At 38.5% G+C, this 16571-nt stretch overlaps 1 protein-coding gene across 5 annotated transcripts; it reads right to left on the minus strand.

The window, feature by feature from the left end:
* Positions 1-1043: 1043 nt before the first annotated feature.
* On the minus strand, positions 1044-14919 carry rilpl1 (Rab interacting lysosomal protein-like 1). 5 transcript variants are annotated; one of them, XM_085360027.1, is made up of 10 exons: positions 14483-14837; positions 11260-11407; positions 10259-10377; positions 7839-8084; positions 6972-7118; positions 5584-5634; positions 5347-5501; positions 4341-4445; positions 2999-3086; positions 1906-1966 (listed from the first exon to the last, which is right to left on the minus strand). In XM_085360027.1, exons 1-10 carry the CDS (start codon positions 14768-14770, stop codon positions 1961-1963), a joined length of 1353 nt encoding a protein of 450 aa, XP_085216153.1. In that variant the 5' UTR covers positions 14771-14837; the 3' UTR covers positions 1906-1960. The 5 variants fall into 5 exon arrangements, with proteins under 5 accessions (XP_085216156.1, XP_085216155.1, XP_085216157.1 ...); XM_085360030.1 differs by lacking the exon at positions 2999-3086 and having other exon boundaries at positions 1044-1966; positions 14483-14919; XM_085360028.1 differs by lacking the exon at positions 1906-1966 and having other exon boundaries at positions 2993-3086.
* Positions 14920-16571: the final 1652 nt, after the last annotated feature.

A 16571-nucleotide genomic window follows, 5' to 3' on the forward strand; every position in this document is an offset into this window, starting at 1 on the left:
TTATTATTGCTGCTTATGCTGAATATGAATATTTTATTTAGGGAAAAAGTGCAAATGTAATGTAAGATTTAGGCTCTTACTGATGACATAATATGTATTAATTAAAATACATTTTAATTTATTTTGCTTTTATTTGAAGTGAAAGCTGCTGTATGTTTTTGTTATAAGTGATTCAAATACAATATTACACTGTCTCTTCGGGCCTATGTTTGATTATAGAAATTAAACAGAATCATATAGATGTAATTTATTATTGCCTGCTATGGTTTGGCTGGTGTTACAAAACTGCAGGTTTGCATGAGCACAGTGTGGAGCGTCACGTTTGTCACTGAAAGCATGAAATCAGACTTTATGACAAATGTAAGTTTGTATGTAAAATATTAGAGGAATTCCCATGGCACAGCTATTCTGTGTTTCACAAAAGAGAAATCTGTGTTAATTGTTAGAGAAAAGGGGCACATAAAAAGAAAAAAGCATCACAAACATAAATATATACAAATTTCTCGAACAAAATAAAGAGATACTAAGTCAAAACTATAGTGGGTGAAGAGCTTACTATGTCAAAATTATGAGACAATACATCATTATTAAGTTAATAAATTAGAATTAGATTGACTAAAAGAAAATAAAAAATTGCAGCAATGAACAAAAAGCTCAAGCTATGATTTACAACTTTTAATCTATAAAAAGATCACTAGTATTATAAAGATCTAATAAATAAAACGGGCTTGCTAAATCTTACAATTTAATTTGTAATTTGTTTAGTCAAATGCATTACATTCATTTACGGTTTTCAGATCATAAAAACAAGAAATTATTAAGTCAGGTGTTAAATTTATACTAAACCATGATGAGTGAGTAAAAAATGTAAAATAATTCATCAGTAGTAGTTGACTTAAATAAAACTGGAAAAGTTTTATAATGAACTAATTCACCATGTCAAAGCTTTTATATTACCATGAAATGATGGAATATTGCAAACATTGACTTAAAAAGTACAAATATGTGAATTAATGACTCACTAATTCAACATTAAAGCCACAATGTTGCTTATTTGGCTACATACAACATGTAGCCAACATTATAGGAGATGTCATGAAATGCTAAAATGCTTAAACCATCCTGTAATAGGATAGTAAAAACTATTATGAATGGGTAAAAATGCAAAGACAAATTGGGATTATGATGGCCAAAATCTAACTTTCACTTTACACGAGTACTTTAAATTCTCATACCCAAGTGTTTATGCATTCATTCTTTTTAGTCACAGAAACTGCTGCATTAAATATGAGAACAAAATATCTTCACACCTTCACACAGCTTTAAATTGTGACTGCATGCAACATTTAAACAGAGGCCTCAATTAGATTTCATAGAGCTGCATACTCAACTTGCAAAACGCTGGTGATGGACTGATTAGCTGCCTACTTGACAGAAATTTGAAATAACTAAATGGGATATTAAAATGTTGCTCTCATTAAAAAAACTAGTGACACTCAGGTGTGCAGTCATTTCCCCCCTTGTTTACTCCGGACCTCCGGCTCCTTATCATTTACCACCTGCCAAAAAATTCCACTTTCCACAGTCAACCTGAGTTTACCCTCTCGCCTGCACGTCAATCCTGTAAAACACTTTCAGGGATTTTTTTTTTTTTTAAATGGCAGAATTTGAAGTATACACAGTATTTTTTCCAAGGACATTAGATTCTTCTTGTTTCTTGCCATCTTCTCACCTCATGTACATGGCATTTCAGCTGCAGTGTGAGTTGCTAGTGTTGGTTTGGTGTGCAGTTGAATGATGGGAGTGTTAAGAGTTTTAAGTCCCATACGGTGTCTACATGTGCTGCAACGCCTCCTGGGCTTGTTCGGTGTACACGTCGTCTTTGCCTGCCCACGAGCCGAAGCCGACATCGAAATGTGCACTGCGCTGCGAGCTCCGCTGCTTGTCACGTGAGAAGAAACTAAACCTGAGACGAGAGAACGGAGAGAAGAAACAGGCGGTGGGTTACAACTCCATGTGTAGGGCTAACACTGAGTATGAGCTACATGTAAAGCAGTGTTAGAGTAATGGCAAATTTAACAGAATGCATCACAAGTGAATTATTTTAGTTTTTAATTACGACACCTCCTGTAAAATTAGTGTAAACAAATGCCTCTATGTTACACCAGTCGTTTTGTTTGGATATCTGCTCCTGACACTTAAAACTGGTTTCTCTTAATCTGAACACTTCTAATGTCAACAGGATTGTTTTCCTTTTGTCATATGTCAAGTTCTGTTGTAACCCTGATTCAAATTAACACAAAACTCTACAAACCACTTAAGGTGAAATAACTATATAGGAATTGAAGTAAATTTCTGCTCATTTAAACGTCCCCTTAATTCCAATATGTAATTTTCTTTCCAATTTAACCTTGTCAAGTGAGGTGATGTGCTGCATTCATCACTACAAAACACAGACACTATTTTTCAGCGATTTTTCCCTCATGAACCTATTACTTTCATCTCTAAAGTTCTCTGTCATTTTACCCCCTCTTACCCAGCCCCTTTTTCCTCTTCACCTGCCCTAATACACTATTGTAAAAATTCATAAATTGTAGCAGAAATTATTTCGTCATTTTCTGTAAATTGATCCGGGCAGATGATAAAATATTAAAGCATTAAAAATTAAATTAATCCCTAGCTATGATCTAAAAGCACTTTAGATCAATTTATATTGTAAATTCCACACAATCATTTTTAGTGCGCATGGTCAGTCAGGATGGTCAGTGAGGGCAAAAGTTGAGACATTAGACTACACACTATTCTGACTGGCTGATTTATTTTTTGCACGATCCTTGGTCGTCTCATTCGACGAACACAATAAGACAGCCCCACAATCAGCCAATCAGAATACTACAAAGGTGCGAAAAGAAAGCAACCCCGTGGACATGCAAAGGGGGTGAAGCCTGTTAGCTGAGACAGTGATGGATTGCAAAGCCAACCAAATATAGAGTCATACAAGTGACATGAGGCGTCTGATTGGCTGTAAAGTGGGGTCATCTGGGATCAAACCAGCCGCTACCATCGGCATTATAGCGGTGAAGATCCTGTTACACAGAGGTAAAGACATGAAAACACACATACATAGGGGATGGGGGAGGACAAGGACCACATCAACCGTTGACCTCTGTCTGAACCAAACCTCATTAAAGCTCAAAAGATGTCAAGCTGAGTTTATTTTAAACCAGAGAGGAAAATAAAATTATGATATTGAATTAAAAAATACAACAAAATCCAAGAACAACTCACAGCATGTTAAAAACCAAAACACAGTGAATGCAACTTAGTTTGCACAGATAAACTGTATAAACATGCAAACTGCTGCTAATGTTGCCACCATATTGGTATAGCGACACCTCCTGATACATTTAATTAATGTCCCAAATCTTGTACTTACACTTGCTACTGTGCACACTGACAGAGCTGCCATAGAATTAATTTAAAAAAACTTAACCAGAAAGCTTGTAATAGTCTGCCACACACACTGGAACAGCCTGGGATTGAATCATTTCTTCCTCCTGAGGCACAGCCACCTCGTATAAATAATGTAATGCATGGTAAAATACAAAGAACATGTTTTTAAATACTAAAAAATATTGTAAAAATGACCATTTATTGATATCACCCTAATCTTCTAATGTCTGTTTATTTTTTTTGGAAAACAATTGTTTTATATTTTGAATACTTTTAGTTTTACATTCATGAAAATATTTACCCTCATACAGTCACAGGACTTACAGGAATGATATGTACTCTGTATCAGAGAGCTATACAGAGACACAGATTAACAGGTAAACAATTTCATTAAAAAATTCTCAACACTAAAAAAAAGACATTCAATTAAATATTACGTTAATAAAATAGTAAAGTGTCCTACAATTAGAATACTTGGAGCTGCTTTTAGTCTTGAGTCCTTGTCACAATGTGACAGCTAATTGGAAACAACCACAGACTCCAGTTTGTACATGGCTGACAAACACAGGATAAATGTATGTTTACTTGTTAGTAGCCCAGCTACCTCTGTAAAGTAAAGTATATATAGTATATGGTATCACACGAGGGAAGCGAAGTCTAAAGCTAAAGCTGCCAGCCTGAAACAGCGTCTTGCACTGCTGCTGAAGAGACAAGAACAAGCATGTAATATGCAAATGACTGAGCATGTAGAGACCAAATAATCAACCGCTACTCACAGCATGCAAAGTTCCCATTAATCACAGGAAGCAAGGTTTTCACAGGCAAGTGTTTTCATTAGCAGATGTTACATGAGTGAGAGTATTTGTGTGAGTGTGAGCTCCACATACAGGCGTTTGATTCCCGATTCTGGCTGGGCAGAAGAGCGGGAGCGAGTCCTTAGTTCAGGGGAGGGAGAAGAAGATGGAGTTCCAATCTCCTCGTCTGCCTCATCACTACAAACACAGAGACAACCAGAATTACAGAGATCAGGATTACTTTGTCTATGAAGCACAACATATCAGGCTTTTTCACAGATGGACAAAAAGAATTAGATGTAAAAAGTGGGATTTTTTTGGAGTAAATACATTTTTAACTTAATGTGCTGGCAGAGGGATGACCAAAAGATGTGCGGAAAAAAGGGAACAAAAAATATGCTTTAGAGAATTTAAATGGGTTGTTAGTCAGATTTTAAAGCTCTGTGGCAACTTGTGTTGGTTGTGAGCAACCCTCCAAGAAAAATATTAAACAATGTCTAAAACTAAGAATACATCAAGCAATACATCTTAATTGGGAAATGCATATGGTTTCTTTATGGCTTCTTCATGCATGTCTTTTTTTCTCTTCATCATCCCACAACAAGTCATAGTAAATGTCTATCCCTTGTGGAGGGACTGAATATTTCTTTACTCAGTCCCTCCACCCATACTTATGATATAGGTGGACACCAATAACATAATTTGCCAAAGTATCATAATAATCTTACGGCCGAAAAGGCTTCACAAGCACATAAACAAAAGTCTGAAAGTTGAAGTAAAAGCAGAGATAACAGTACAAGAAACACGAGGCTAAAATATAACTGTGCTAAGTAACAGAGCATAAACATGAAAGAATATAATAATTAAACTGAAAACAACTACAAATAAGTGCAATTTTAACATATATTAATGAGGAAACAGCAACTTAAAGCACTCAGCAAGAAGCTGGCCCTGTGTGGTCTGACTGAGAAAACTAAACTTCTAAATCCTGTTGATGCTTTAAGCACACGATAAACACAGTTTTGTGCAGCTCATAAATATCTCTCTCCACAGGAGGTGGGTAATTGTCAATATTAACATGTTTAACACCTATATGTACCTTTTATAGTAGGCCAGCTCCTCCTGCAGCAGGAACACTTTGGCCTTTAGCTCATTCCGCTCATGCAGGACATCCCTCAGCTCCTGCAGAGTGAATCTGGGCCTGTTGGGGTCCTTTGGATCCAGGCCCCCTGACTCCTCCTCACACAGCGCCTCCTGCCGAGAGAAAAATACATTACACAGAGTAAACTAAACCAGAGAACAGAAGGGAAGAGGCAGGGGCGGGGAGTAAGGATACCTTAGTGAAATATTGGAACACAGCAGGCATATCTTCATCGCACATCGCCTCCTGGTGGCAAATGTTTAACTACAAGTCAGACACAGGGCCTTTTTGTTCCAATGCATTGGTTTAGTTCAGACTTCACCCCAGTCTGTGAGCTAAAATGCTGTTAGCTTTTTTAACTCAGCAAAGAGAAATTCACTTGAGTGTTAAAGGAAAACACCTGAAACACATGCTGCGGACACGAGGCACTCATGCAAAATTCTACTCTAAAATGTCTAAAATTCTCACGCTTTTCAGGATTCTGTACACAATCTCAAAGTCCAACTGGAATCACATGTTTCGTCAAACTTTGCATCTTGCTGGTTAATGTCAAGCAGCAACAGCAGGAAATGTTTGCATAACTTGGATAACTTGTAACCACTGATTGTACACCAAGGTGAACAGATAGGCATCTCAATAGAGTTGGGCCACCTCCTGAAGGCTGATCTCGGACATAAAACAGTCGTTTTGGAGGCTGATGAAGTGAAAAGGACCAGATGTGAGTCAGCTGTGGTCTGTGGCTTATTTTCTCATTTATCAGGGATCAAAGAGCCAGAACACACAGACCTGTTTGACTCACTGAGAGCACACAGTAGTAAAGACAATGGTGCATGTACATCTTCCACCGCAGCCGTCTAGTGTGTTTATTTGGCTCAGATTCAGTCCAGGTTCAGTGTCACCGTGAGAACAGATTTATCGGCATGTCTCCACCTTTGTTTAGCACGTCAGATGTTTCCATCAGTGTGGTGAATACTGTTGAGCGGCTAAAAAAACCTCAACCATGAGCTTTCATGTCATTAGCTGCACTAACTGGCTAGTTAGAGCTGTCATTCATTTATCATTTATGAAATTTTTCTGAATGTGTTTTAATGTGTTTCGAAACATAACATCAATTGTAGTTAATATAAAAGTCTTAAATGTAGCTACATTTAAAAAAAAAAAAACATTGTAGTACTCTTGTTTTTTTATTCTTTCTTACCACTATTACAGCAGAGAAATAAAAAAGAAACACTTAATTGTAGCTTTTCCTGCTGTCTGTGTTTCAATCTCAGGGTGCATGAAAGGACAGATTCAAGTGTCGTTGAAGGCTGGGCTCTTGCAGTATTCTATATTTAGAGGGGTCATGAGTGCACTTGTCCAGAAAGTCACTTAGCTGTGGTGAGGAAATCCTACTGATACTCTGTTAGCTTTCTGACACCCATGCAGAGTTGTTTCAGCACAGTCCACATGTCACAGAAATGTTAGTCTACTATCTTCCTTTGTTTATACCCACAAGGCTAATGTTCCATGGGGAGGAGTGCAGGTTTGGAGTTAGAGTCAGGACAATCACATCACTCTAGTTCCAATCAGCACATTTGCATTACCCAAAGCAACACTGCATCGTCCTCAGCATCCTCGTGTGTCTCTGGGCTGAGGGAACCACACAGAGGCCACGATACACCATCAACCCCCCCGGGTGTCAGCTCTGAGGAGCCCTCAGCCCCCACCAACACTGTAGCAATTTTACCACACTGGTGAGGCAAAAGACAGTTTGTGAGACATATAAATAAACTATTGAGTTGCTCCGAGGATTTGTGGTGCACAATCTACAGTTCAAATAAAAGATGGTGGTTTGAACAACTGCATGTGAAAATGATCAAATCTGTTATACAATGCAAACGATTTGCATAACATGCTAGTTTGTTTGCTCATTTCTCACAACAAGTCAAGAGAAGATCAAACTAAAAGGTTAGCTTCACACAAAGATGGAAGCTGGGGGAAACTTCCAATAATGTTTCTTTTATTATTTTTCACCATCATTTTCTGTTCCAATGTATGTACAAATATTCCAATACCTCAGGCTTCAGACTACCCTAACTAAAGTATTTTTTCTGTGTTTGGCTCTGTATGACATTATGACAGTGGATATTCCTAATATGGTCATCTCACATTGGCCCCACCTACTTGCTAGTACAAAACTTCTGTGTTTTGTTTGCAAAGGGCAGTGAAGAAGAATTTGGGGGAATTTAGCAAAAACATCTTGTTTCACACAGAGAATGACCTGAAGGGCTTCACCAAGGCCCAGCATAAGATAGAGAAGGATTATTTAACTATATAACATACAGAGAGTCCAAAAATTAAGAAATATAGAGCTTGTGTAATAGGTCCACATTAAAGTAAGCAATGTTATCTGTACAAAAAACTAAAACGTGAAAAGAAAAAGTTATGCTCAGTTTTCCCTGTGCTGTTACCTCTGCGGGTGAAGGAGGCTGAGGTGGGGGCTCGTCCGGGTTCTGAGCAGGCAGCTCTCCTTGAAGCCGTTCCCTTAAGCGTGCCGCTTCCTGTCGAAGAGCAGCAACTTCCTGTCCCCGAGCCTGAGCACTGGCCTCCAGCTCAACCTTCTGTTCAATGAGAGCTTTCCCTTGAGCTTCTACCACAGAGATTTTATGGCGCAGGTCATGGTTGATTTTCATTAGTCGAGACTGTTGCTGCTGGAGCTGGAGAAAGAAACAGAGAGACAATGGGCTGCATGGTCTCGCGTTTCTCAGAACTGCCACACAGGAGGTAAAAGCCACCCATCAAAGGTAAGAGCACGCATTTTCAGGCAATCTGTCTGAGGAGATATTGATTGTGCTGTACTGGGTGACACACAAACCATTAGTGGGTGTCAGGGGGTTTCTAAAGCCACAGAACAAATGAACAGCTAAATTCATGGACAAGTGAAATAATATAAATGACTGAAATGGAAATTCACTGTTAATATCCTAAAATACCTGGGCCTGAGCATTTCAGAGTGCGAGTGCCTAGGCTGCCTTTCCCAGCATGACAGCAAAGGAAACCAAATGAGTGACGTCTGAGTACTCAACTTCACTGTATATCTAAGGTAAGTTTCACATGTGGAAAATCTTGGACTAAAGAACATTTTGAAGTCTCACAATGCACATTATTTTTCTACCTACCCATGCGTACAAATTCACATAACTCCTGAAATGTTCAGGAACCTTTACATATCAGCCTTTACTTGGCTGATATGTTTCCTGTTTTGAATGTTCAACTGTAGTATCACATACTATCACATAGTTCTGTGTTGTGTCTTATCTGCCTATCCAAGTTTTTTTTCTTCAGATCTCTAGTAGCTATTTTGGTGTCTCATCTGTCCTCTGCTGTCTCCCATCCTGCTCACAGTAAACAGGAAGGTTATGACAACAAAAACTGTTCCCTAAACTGTATTTTTTTGTCATAATTAGATCATTAACCCATGTTAATTATCATTTTACTACACACATAAGCACATGTCTTGGTATCAGTCTTATCTATGATGTTGTATACAGCTGTATTCACAAGCTAAAGTGTGAGCTGCTGATATTTATGTTAGTAATGGTTTAGTTTTCTGACAAAGATTTGGAAAACCAGTAGATCAATAGTAGATTAGCTGACTTGCTAAAGAATCTTCTTCATCGACATCCTGAACTTGAGGCCACAGCATTTTTACGTTCCCTTTATCCACCACCTCATCCAGGACTCATCCATCCTTTTTAAAAATACTTCCATATTCATAGCAGAGCTATGGCCAAAGGCCAAAAGATGAGTTGTGTAACCTCTTCTGTAACATGTATAACCTCTCTCGCTCTGAGAGAACCAAAAACCTGCATATTTGCATTTTGCACCAGCACATTCTGGGGGTGTTTAATGCATGACTGGAATGACAGATCAACAGATCCGGGGCTCTTTTTTTTTTTTTTTTTTTTTTTACAAAAAATCTGAAGCTTTGATGCCTATGGTGACACGTCAAAATGTCTGCTGTGAAAAAGGTTTTATTGAACCTGACATTAAAAAACTGGCTCTGCTGTTATTTTCTGGAAAGCCATCTTGTGAAATTTTACATGTTTATTGGAGAAATTTTAGTCCTCTATGTCAGCTTCTGACTCGTTGACCTTTTCCAGATCTATGGCCATGTCTTCAATTTGCCACACAATCCAGACTGGTCTGTAGTGATGTCCTTTGCATGACCTTTACTCTGGCTTGTTCACACTACACTGTCGCATTTAGGTGGGGTCTCTTTGTTATCTGAAACCTAATCTATACAAAAGAAATACTCACAGGCAAACAAAACACATCAAACACCCTTCATCTGATAATGTGAGACTTTGTAAATTATACATGTAGGCTATTTGTTTTTGAGACTTGTATGATCCACTTCAAAGGTTTGTAAAATCAAGATAAAGAAGTTAAATTATTTGAGACTTTGCAGAAATTATTTACGAAAATAAACAAATACTTTGCACATTTCCAGGGTTTCTTAGCCTATGTTGAGGTGGGAAGCTAGAACTTGAAGGTAGGGAACTTGGGCACTCTGATAAAATAATCTTAAGAAACAAAAGTCTGATCAATGATTGGAAAACTAATTTGTTACAATCTATTTTTAGCTATTTTTAAATAGATGCTCGGAAGACCCATTCTATCCCTGAACTTTTTTTTTTTTACCTTTTTTTAAACATTAAAACACTGGCAGCAAATATGTCTGCTTAATACTGAGCCAAAACATTTGCTGCTCGATCTAACCAGGCCTCTTATATTTAAAATATAGAAAATATCTGAATTCTTTATAATTCACACAAGAAGAAAAAAAACAGCCTCTTCTCATTGAGGCACCGAGTTTTTGTGTCCTTACTGCTTCTATGTCCTCGTTTTTTAGAGTCAGTTCACGGTCCTTGGCTCGAATCTCATCTCTCTGCTTGTCCACCACTTCTTTGAGCTTCTTCATCACCTGCCTCTCCCTTTCTGACATACCTGGAAATCGGTGACAGAGGGGGGAAAAATTGTCAGCCATAAAAATAAACAGGACAAATAGATTTTTCATCTGGGCTGACAGGCAGACGTGAGCTCTGATTTGTGTGTGAGGCTGGCAGGTGTGCTTGTACACTGAAGCTGGTCTGTGCATCAGGGTGACTGTGGCCTCTGTGTGAGACCACGGAGAAGCCTCTGACGCAGGGATGAGACTGGCTCACCATTAACACAGAGAAGGCTCCCTTTGTTTGTGTTTGTATCTGAGTGTGGTACTGCGTGCACAGCAGAGAGAGAGAGGGACACACACATGAGAAACGTATCGAGGGCAAACGGACAAGTTTCGGGGCGCACACGGCAGAAACTTTAACTGAATTTCCAGGAAAATCAGCAAAAGACAAGCTGTTTCATGCTCTGCTGTGATGTAAACATTACTAGGTATTAGCAGGTTTTGAGTGGTAGCATGCAGACTCCCAACACTGAAGCAGGAGTCTGTTATTTGGAATTATTATCAGGAACATGCTCACAGTGTTAGTAAAAAAAAATTACCCATGCACATGTTTCAGAAATCCGACAGTAACTGCAAAGCTCTTTGTAGGAACAATGCATAACCACACTTTCCCTGAAAAGTGACAAGCCTACTCAATGAGCCTACTTTTGACTCGATTCAATCTTGGTCTCAAAGATTTGCGTAGAGGGCAGTAACATTTCTACACACATATTAGTGAATAACACATAATAATGTTTTAAAGCAACTGACTTGTAAGTCATTCACATTCTCAGTCACTTGTAAACTGGTGTGTATCATGAAAAACACACATACAAACACATTTTCTTTTTCTTTTAAGCTAGACAGTACTTTTCTTAGATGGAGCTCCACATCCTCACCCTCATGCCTCTGCAGCTCCTCCTCGCTCATGGGGTCTTTCATGGACATATTGGTGAGAAGGGTTTTGTTCTCTTCCTGCAGCTGAGCAATCTGGGAGAGCAAATCCTGAGCTTCTCCCCTCCACACATCCTCCACCAGCTCCAACTCCTGCACTCAGACACATACACACAAACTGTTATACTGTACATGTATCATTACCGATCACGTTTGTTATGGCTCGGTAAAACTAGAGTTAAAAAATCGGACTGAAGGCCTCATTGCATTGAGGTTTTTTTGCTGCCTGACTGCAAGGTGATTGTACATAAAAGCAATATTACCAAGCACTTATGTACAGACCTGCTTCCCTGGTTCAAAGAAACCATTTTAAAGCCAACAAGCAATTTCACTGCAAACATTCGCAATAATTTTGGTTGTGTAATGGGAGGATCAATGCATTGCTCCACTTTGGTCCTGACTATCTCAACAACAACTGGATGGACATAGTTTCTACGAGCATTTATGGTGCCCAGACCGGCATTACAAAACAAAACTGGCACTGCTGTGGTCTTCTGAGTTTTTCCTCTTTGTGGTTTATGCGCATGTGTAAGAAAAAGAAATCTCAACATCTCTAACTTTCAGAATTTACTGCAGTAATTTGCTTTTAAAGAACACAATTGTCATATCAAAGAGTAATGCGTTAATGACAAAAGCCTATAAAACACAATCGAATTGACTTGCTTTAAATTGTGGAAAATTTTTGGCAGATACTAAAAACGAAACATCTTCCTCAAGTCAGTCACTCAGACCCTAGATGATTCATATAGCAACTGGAAAACCAGGAACAAACAGGAAACAGGAAGCATGAGTCATTCTGTTCATATTGTCAAAGCAGCCACATTAACAAGAATGCATAATTTGCTGTTTGTACTTCATTTTTCCAGTTTACCTGTGAATGAATAGGCAAACATCACTATTACTTTGAAAGTGTGATGCATGTTTTTCAAATGTGATTCCATATTTAAATGTTTATTTTCAATTATATCAGAGGTGACTGTATCCGAATCGTTGTTGAACAGCTAGTTAGGATTCTGAGCAAAAGTAAGAGTTGCAGTCATCAACAAGAGAGAATTTTAAAGACTTTTTAAGGATTGTAAACATGCAAAATTTGACACGTTGGTCGCTACCATGGTGAAGGTACCACGGGAGGCTACGCAGACTGTGCACGGGAGGAGTGGAAATGACGGATTCTGTGGACATGTGCCATTTCACACTGCTCCGAGGCCTGCTGGAATCAGTTTCATTGATTTTAGTGGGAGCATGTGCACTACACATGGGCAACATATGCTACATGTTCAGTCATTGGGTTCATGACAAAAACAAAACAAAAAACCTACACAAAGTTTTATTATTATATACACTGCTGCACAACTCTTACATTAGCTTTTATATACACAAAAGAAAACTGTGCACGGAGCCAATAAACACTACACCGCATATTTTCACTGTGGATGTGAACTTTTCATTTCCATGTGAAAACTGTGCTGGCTTCAAATGGCCTGTGAGTTGCAGCACAAACAGCCTTCTCCACTTTATCACGGTCACGAGACAGTTAATATGTGAACCACTGGCTCAGTCACTGTCACGAGAAACTGACACTAACTTTTTTTTATAGCACTGAGCAGTCTGAGTGTCCGGCTTATTTCAAACCCCAAACACAGGGTCTCCTTTTAGATTCACAAAGATGGAAAATAAATGAAAACATTTAAAGCTCGATGCTTTAATGCACTGCATTTAGATTTTACTTGACCATTTCATAATACTTTACATTTAGATTCCAAAGGGAAATGTACTTTTTACCCAGTTCCTTTATGTCTGTCAGCTATAGCTACTTTCAGATTATATACAAATATATAATTGCCTTATAAAATACAGCATGTGGTTAAGGATGATTTTTTTCCTTTCATGGTGTATGAATACATTTTTACTCCATAAATTGTTTTTAGTGGTTCTTGAACCATTGGAAAAAGAAACCCATTCCTAGACATTTCTAAAGTTTACCCAACTCCTACACCAATGAATATGAATTAATAATTTATACTCACCTCACTACCACACTGGATGAATCTATATCTAGATTTAGAATAAGTACTATCTGTATGTAAAGTCATTTCAACCACTGGAGCTCCACCTCAACCAACTTCAGTCACAGACTGTATTTAAAACGGGACATAATGATGAAGGATTTGATCTGACAGAAGTGCTTGATGATACTACGTACAGCCACACTGTGACACTGTATTCATACTGTAGTGATTTTTCAATCAAACCTGATTTGTCGATTTTACTTTAAATATGACTAGAATTTACTAAATTAACATCGTATGTTATTAAATGAGACTTGAAAAGGCAATTCAGATCATAAGTTCACAAAGTAAGTGTTTGCCAAGATTATAAATCATGTCAGAAACAGGATCACTTTATCGTAGACTTCTTTCTAATCTAACTTCCGTTTGAAACCAGAGTCACTTCCCCCGCTATCTATTTAAAAAAGTAAAGGTTTAGAAATTTCACCTCCTGCTTCACTTCTTAGAGCTTATGTCCAGCTTTTATTCTGACTGAAACACAAAAATGCTACTTACTATGGCTGCAGCTATGATGTTTTAATTTTTTGACCATTTTGTGCATTTCTATTTAGTGTTATACATTAATAATGTGCACTAAAAGCATTTTATACATGTTTTACTTTCAGTACTTGCTTTTATTTAAATATAATGAAAAAAAGACTCTTTTAGCAGGGCATCCTTCCTGTTATAGGATTTTTACTTAAGTAATTGTTACCACTATCCACGTGCCTTGTAATGCTTTTTGTCGATATTTTACTGTTTGTTGTTTTCTTGTTTTTTCTATGGTTGAGTGCAAAATATTACTATACAACATTGACTGTAATGGATCATATTAATACTCTGTGTACGTGTAGGGGTGTTGTTGTTGTTCAACTTGTTTAACATCCAAAACTTTATTGTGCCTGATTCGTTTTAGAGCAGAGTGACACTTTGACTCTGATCACATTATAAATGCAGGACATTTTACTGTGGTATTAGTATTGTCCTAGGAAGACGATCTGAACACGTCCTACACGGATCAAAAACATAGTCTGACAGTCACTGACAAATTAAATCTTGACTTCCACTTTTATTCTGTATAGCAGAGAGTGATTGGCTCTGTGGCTGTGCAGTGTGAGACCTTTCTATGCTTCTTCTCCTTCTCCAGCCGGTCTATGCGCTCCAGACGCAGCTTGTCCAGCTCCAGCCTCAGCTCTTCGGTCTCCGGGCTGATGCTGCTGCGGCTCACCATCACCTCCAGGATCTCCAGGACCCGCACCACTTTGGGCATGAGCCTAGACAGAGCCTCGCAGCCATACTGGTCTATGATCCGCTCAAACTCCTGCCCCACCACTGCGGCGATGTCATACACGTCCATCACCGTGAGGTCAGCCACATTTTTCTCCAGGGCCGACCCGAAGTCCTCCATGTCGAGATAGTTTGTCCCTCCCCGGTTTCCTATTATGTTCCCTTCGCCGCAACAAACTTCCTCCCCCGTGAAGAACAAGCCTGCTAAGTTACGCTTTATGTCCTCAGCTTGATAAGCGGTGTCCAGAGACTCCTTAAAGCAGCATATAACACTGGAACTACTGCATATCCATCACTAGCGGCTCAGTCCAGCCTTCCGTTTGATTTTTTTGAGATACATATCGCCTAAGTGCCATCGCTGTCCCGCCGGAGCTGCGGTGCCCTGTAAGCTAGCAGCTACCACTGTCAACCACTACAAAAGTAAACTTCACAATTTCGGCAGCACGTTTCAAAATAAAACCCGCAAGGAGAAAGATATTCCAACCTCTTCTCATATATTCATAATTGAGATGTTTTAACTAATGCAAAGCAAAGCAATGTGCTTTTTAACAAATAAAAACAAGATTCCAAAACGTTACTTTTAAGTAAAGATGGAAAAACCATTTAATTCTATTCTTATACAACGAAAAGTAAAGGCTCATTCATTGAAGGAACATTAGAAGCACACTTATCGACTCCTGTATATCAAAATAAGCCCTTCCAAAATTAAATAGCTTCCAGCTGAACACGAAGAAACAACTGCTATGATTTTATGGTCAAAACATCTGTGTATGGTGTTGAAGAAAGATCAACAGAATTTTAACACGGGGCCGAGTCAGCCTTTCAGGTAATACCTGAAGGCGACGCCTTAAGAACATCTTATTTCCTGGCAAAAGGGGGAGTATCTTGAGGGAGTGTGTGTAAGGCTAAAATTAAATATGAAACACTGAAAGCGCCTACCTTAGAAAATTTCAACATACCCCGAAGTAAAACGTGGTGGAACGCTGATATATTTTGCATCACCATGTCACTAGTAACGTCATCCCTTTTTGCATGTGCTGTTCATGAGGGCCATGACCTAGTGTATCCACTGCTGTTCCTATGGAGATCAATAGTCTTATCTCAGTGGACAAAACAATAATTTAACAGTGCAGCAGGTTTGTGCAGAGTACCAGTTGTGAATACACTGTTACCTTGTACCGTTTATTAGTGCTTTTATTTTAAATATGATGAAGTCGAACGCCGGTTGCCTTTCCCTAACTTTACTTCCTGTTTGGTCCCTGCGTGAATCACAGTGGCTACTTCCATAGTGGTGAGGTTGCAGTTTGTATTGCGCATGACTGAAATAAGAGACGGACGAGGTCGCTGTGTGAATATATTACAGCACGAAGAGACGATTAACGCCTAAAACAACGCATTACTCTTCAACTAAACCGAATAAAGTGTGCTTTATGGAGGGGGGTAATCCAAGTCTACATAGTCTTTGAACATTTAATGAATCCAGAAATAACAGAACTGCATTCATATTTACTGATGTCATATTATATGAATTGTAACACTGGGTTATAATAACAATTATAGGAACAATGATATATAAAGGAATATTTCTAAATGTTAACAAAGAAGGAAAGAGAAGTTTAGGGCTTTGAGAATTTTACTGTTCATAAACCAGCAATCTAAACATTTAGATTTGTAAATTTTGTGTCAACAAATCTTTTGACAAATCGTCCCAGCTTTACTTTACACCTGACACTCATACTGAAGTCAGTTAGATGTATATATGAAGATCTTGCTGTGAGGCAGCAGTGCTAACCAACGTGCTGCCCACTTCTACAAATAAAACATTTTTACTCAGCTGTGCAATGTAGTTTGTAGTTTTTCAGCGTAAGTGTTTGAAAAGAAGAATAGCTGTCTGTGGGGGGAAATTAGCTGAGGCTAAGAAG

Source organism: Diplotaxodon limnothrissa, linkage group LG7 (genome assembly GCF_057381915.1).
Source record: "Diplotaxodon limnothrissa isolate DT_005_m linkage group LG7, D_limnothrissa_male_GT1.1, whole genome shotgun sequence".
Classification (NCBI taxonomy): Eukaryota; Metazoa; Chordata; class Actinopteri; order Cichliformes; family Cichlidae; genus Diplotaxodon; species Diplotaxodon limnothrissa.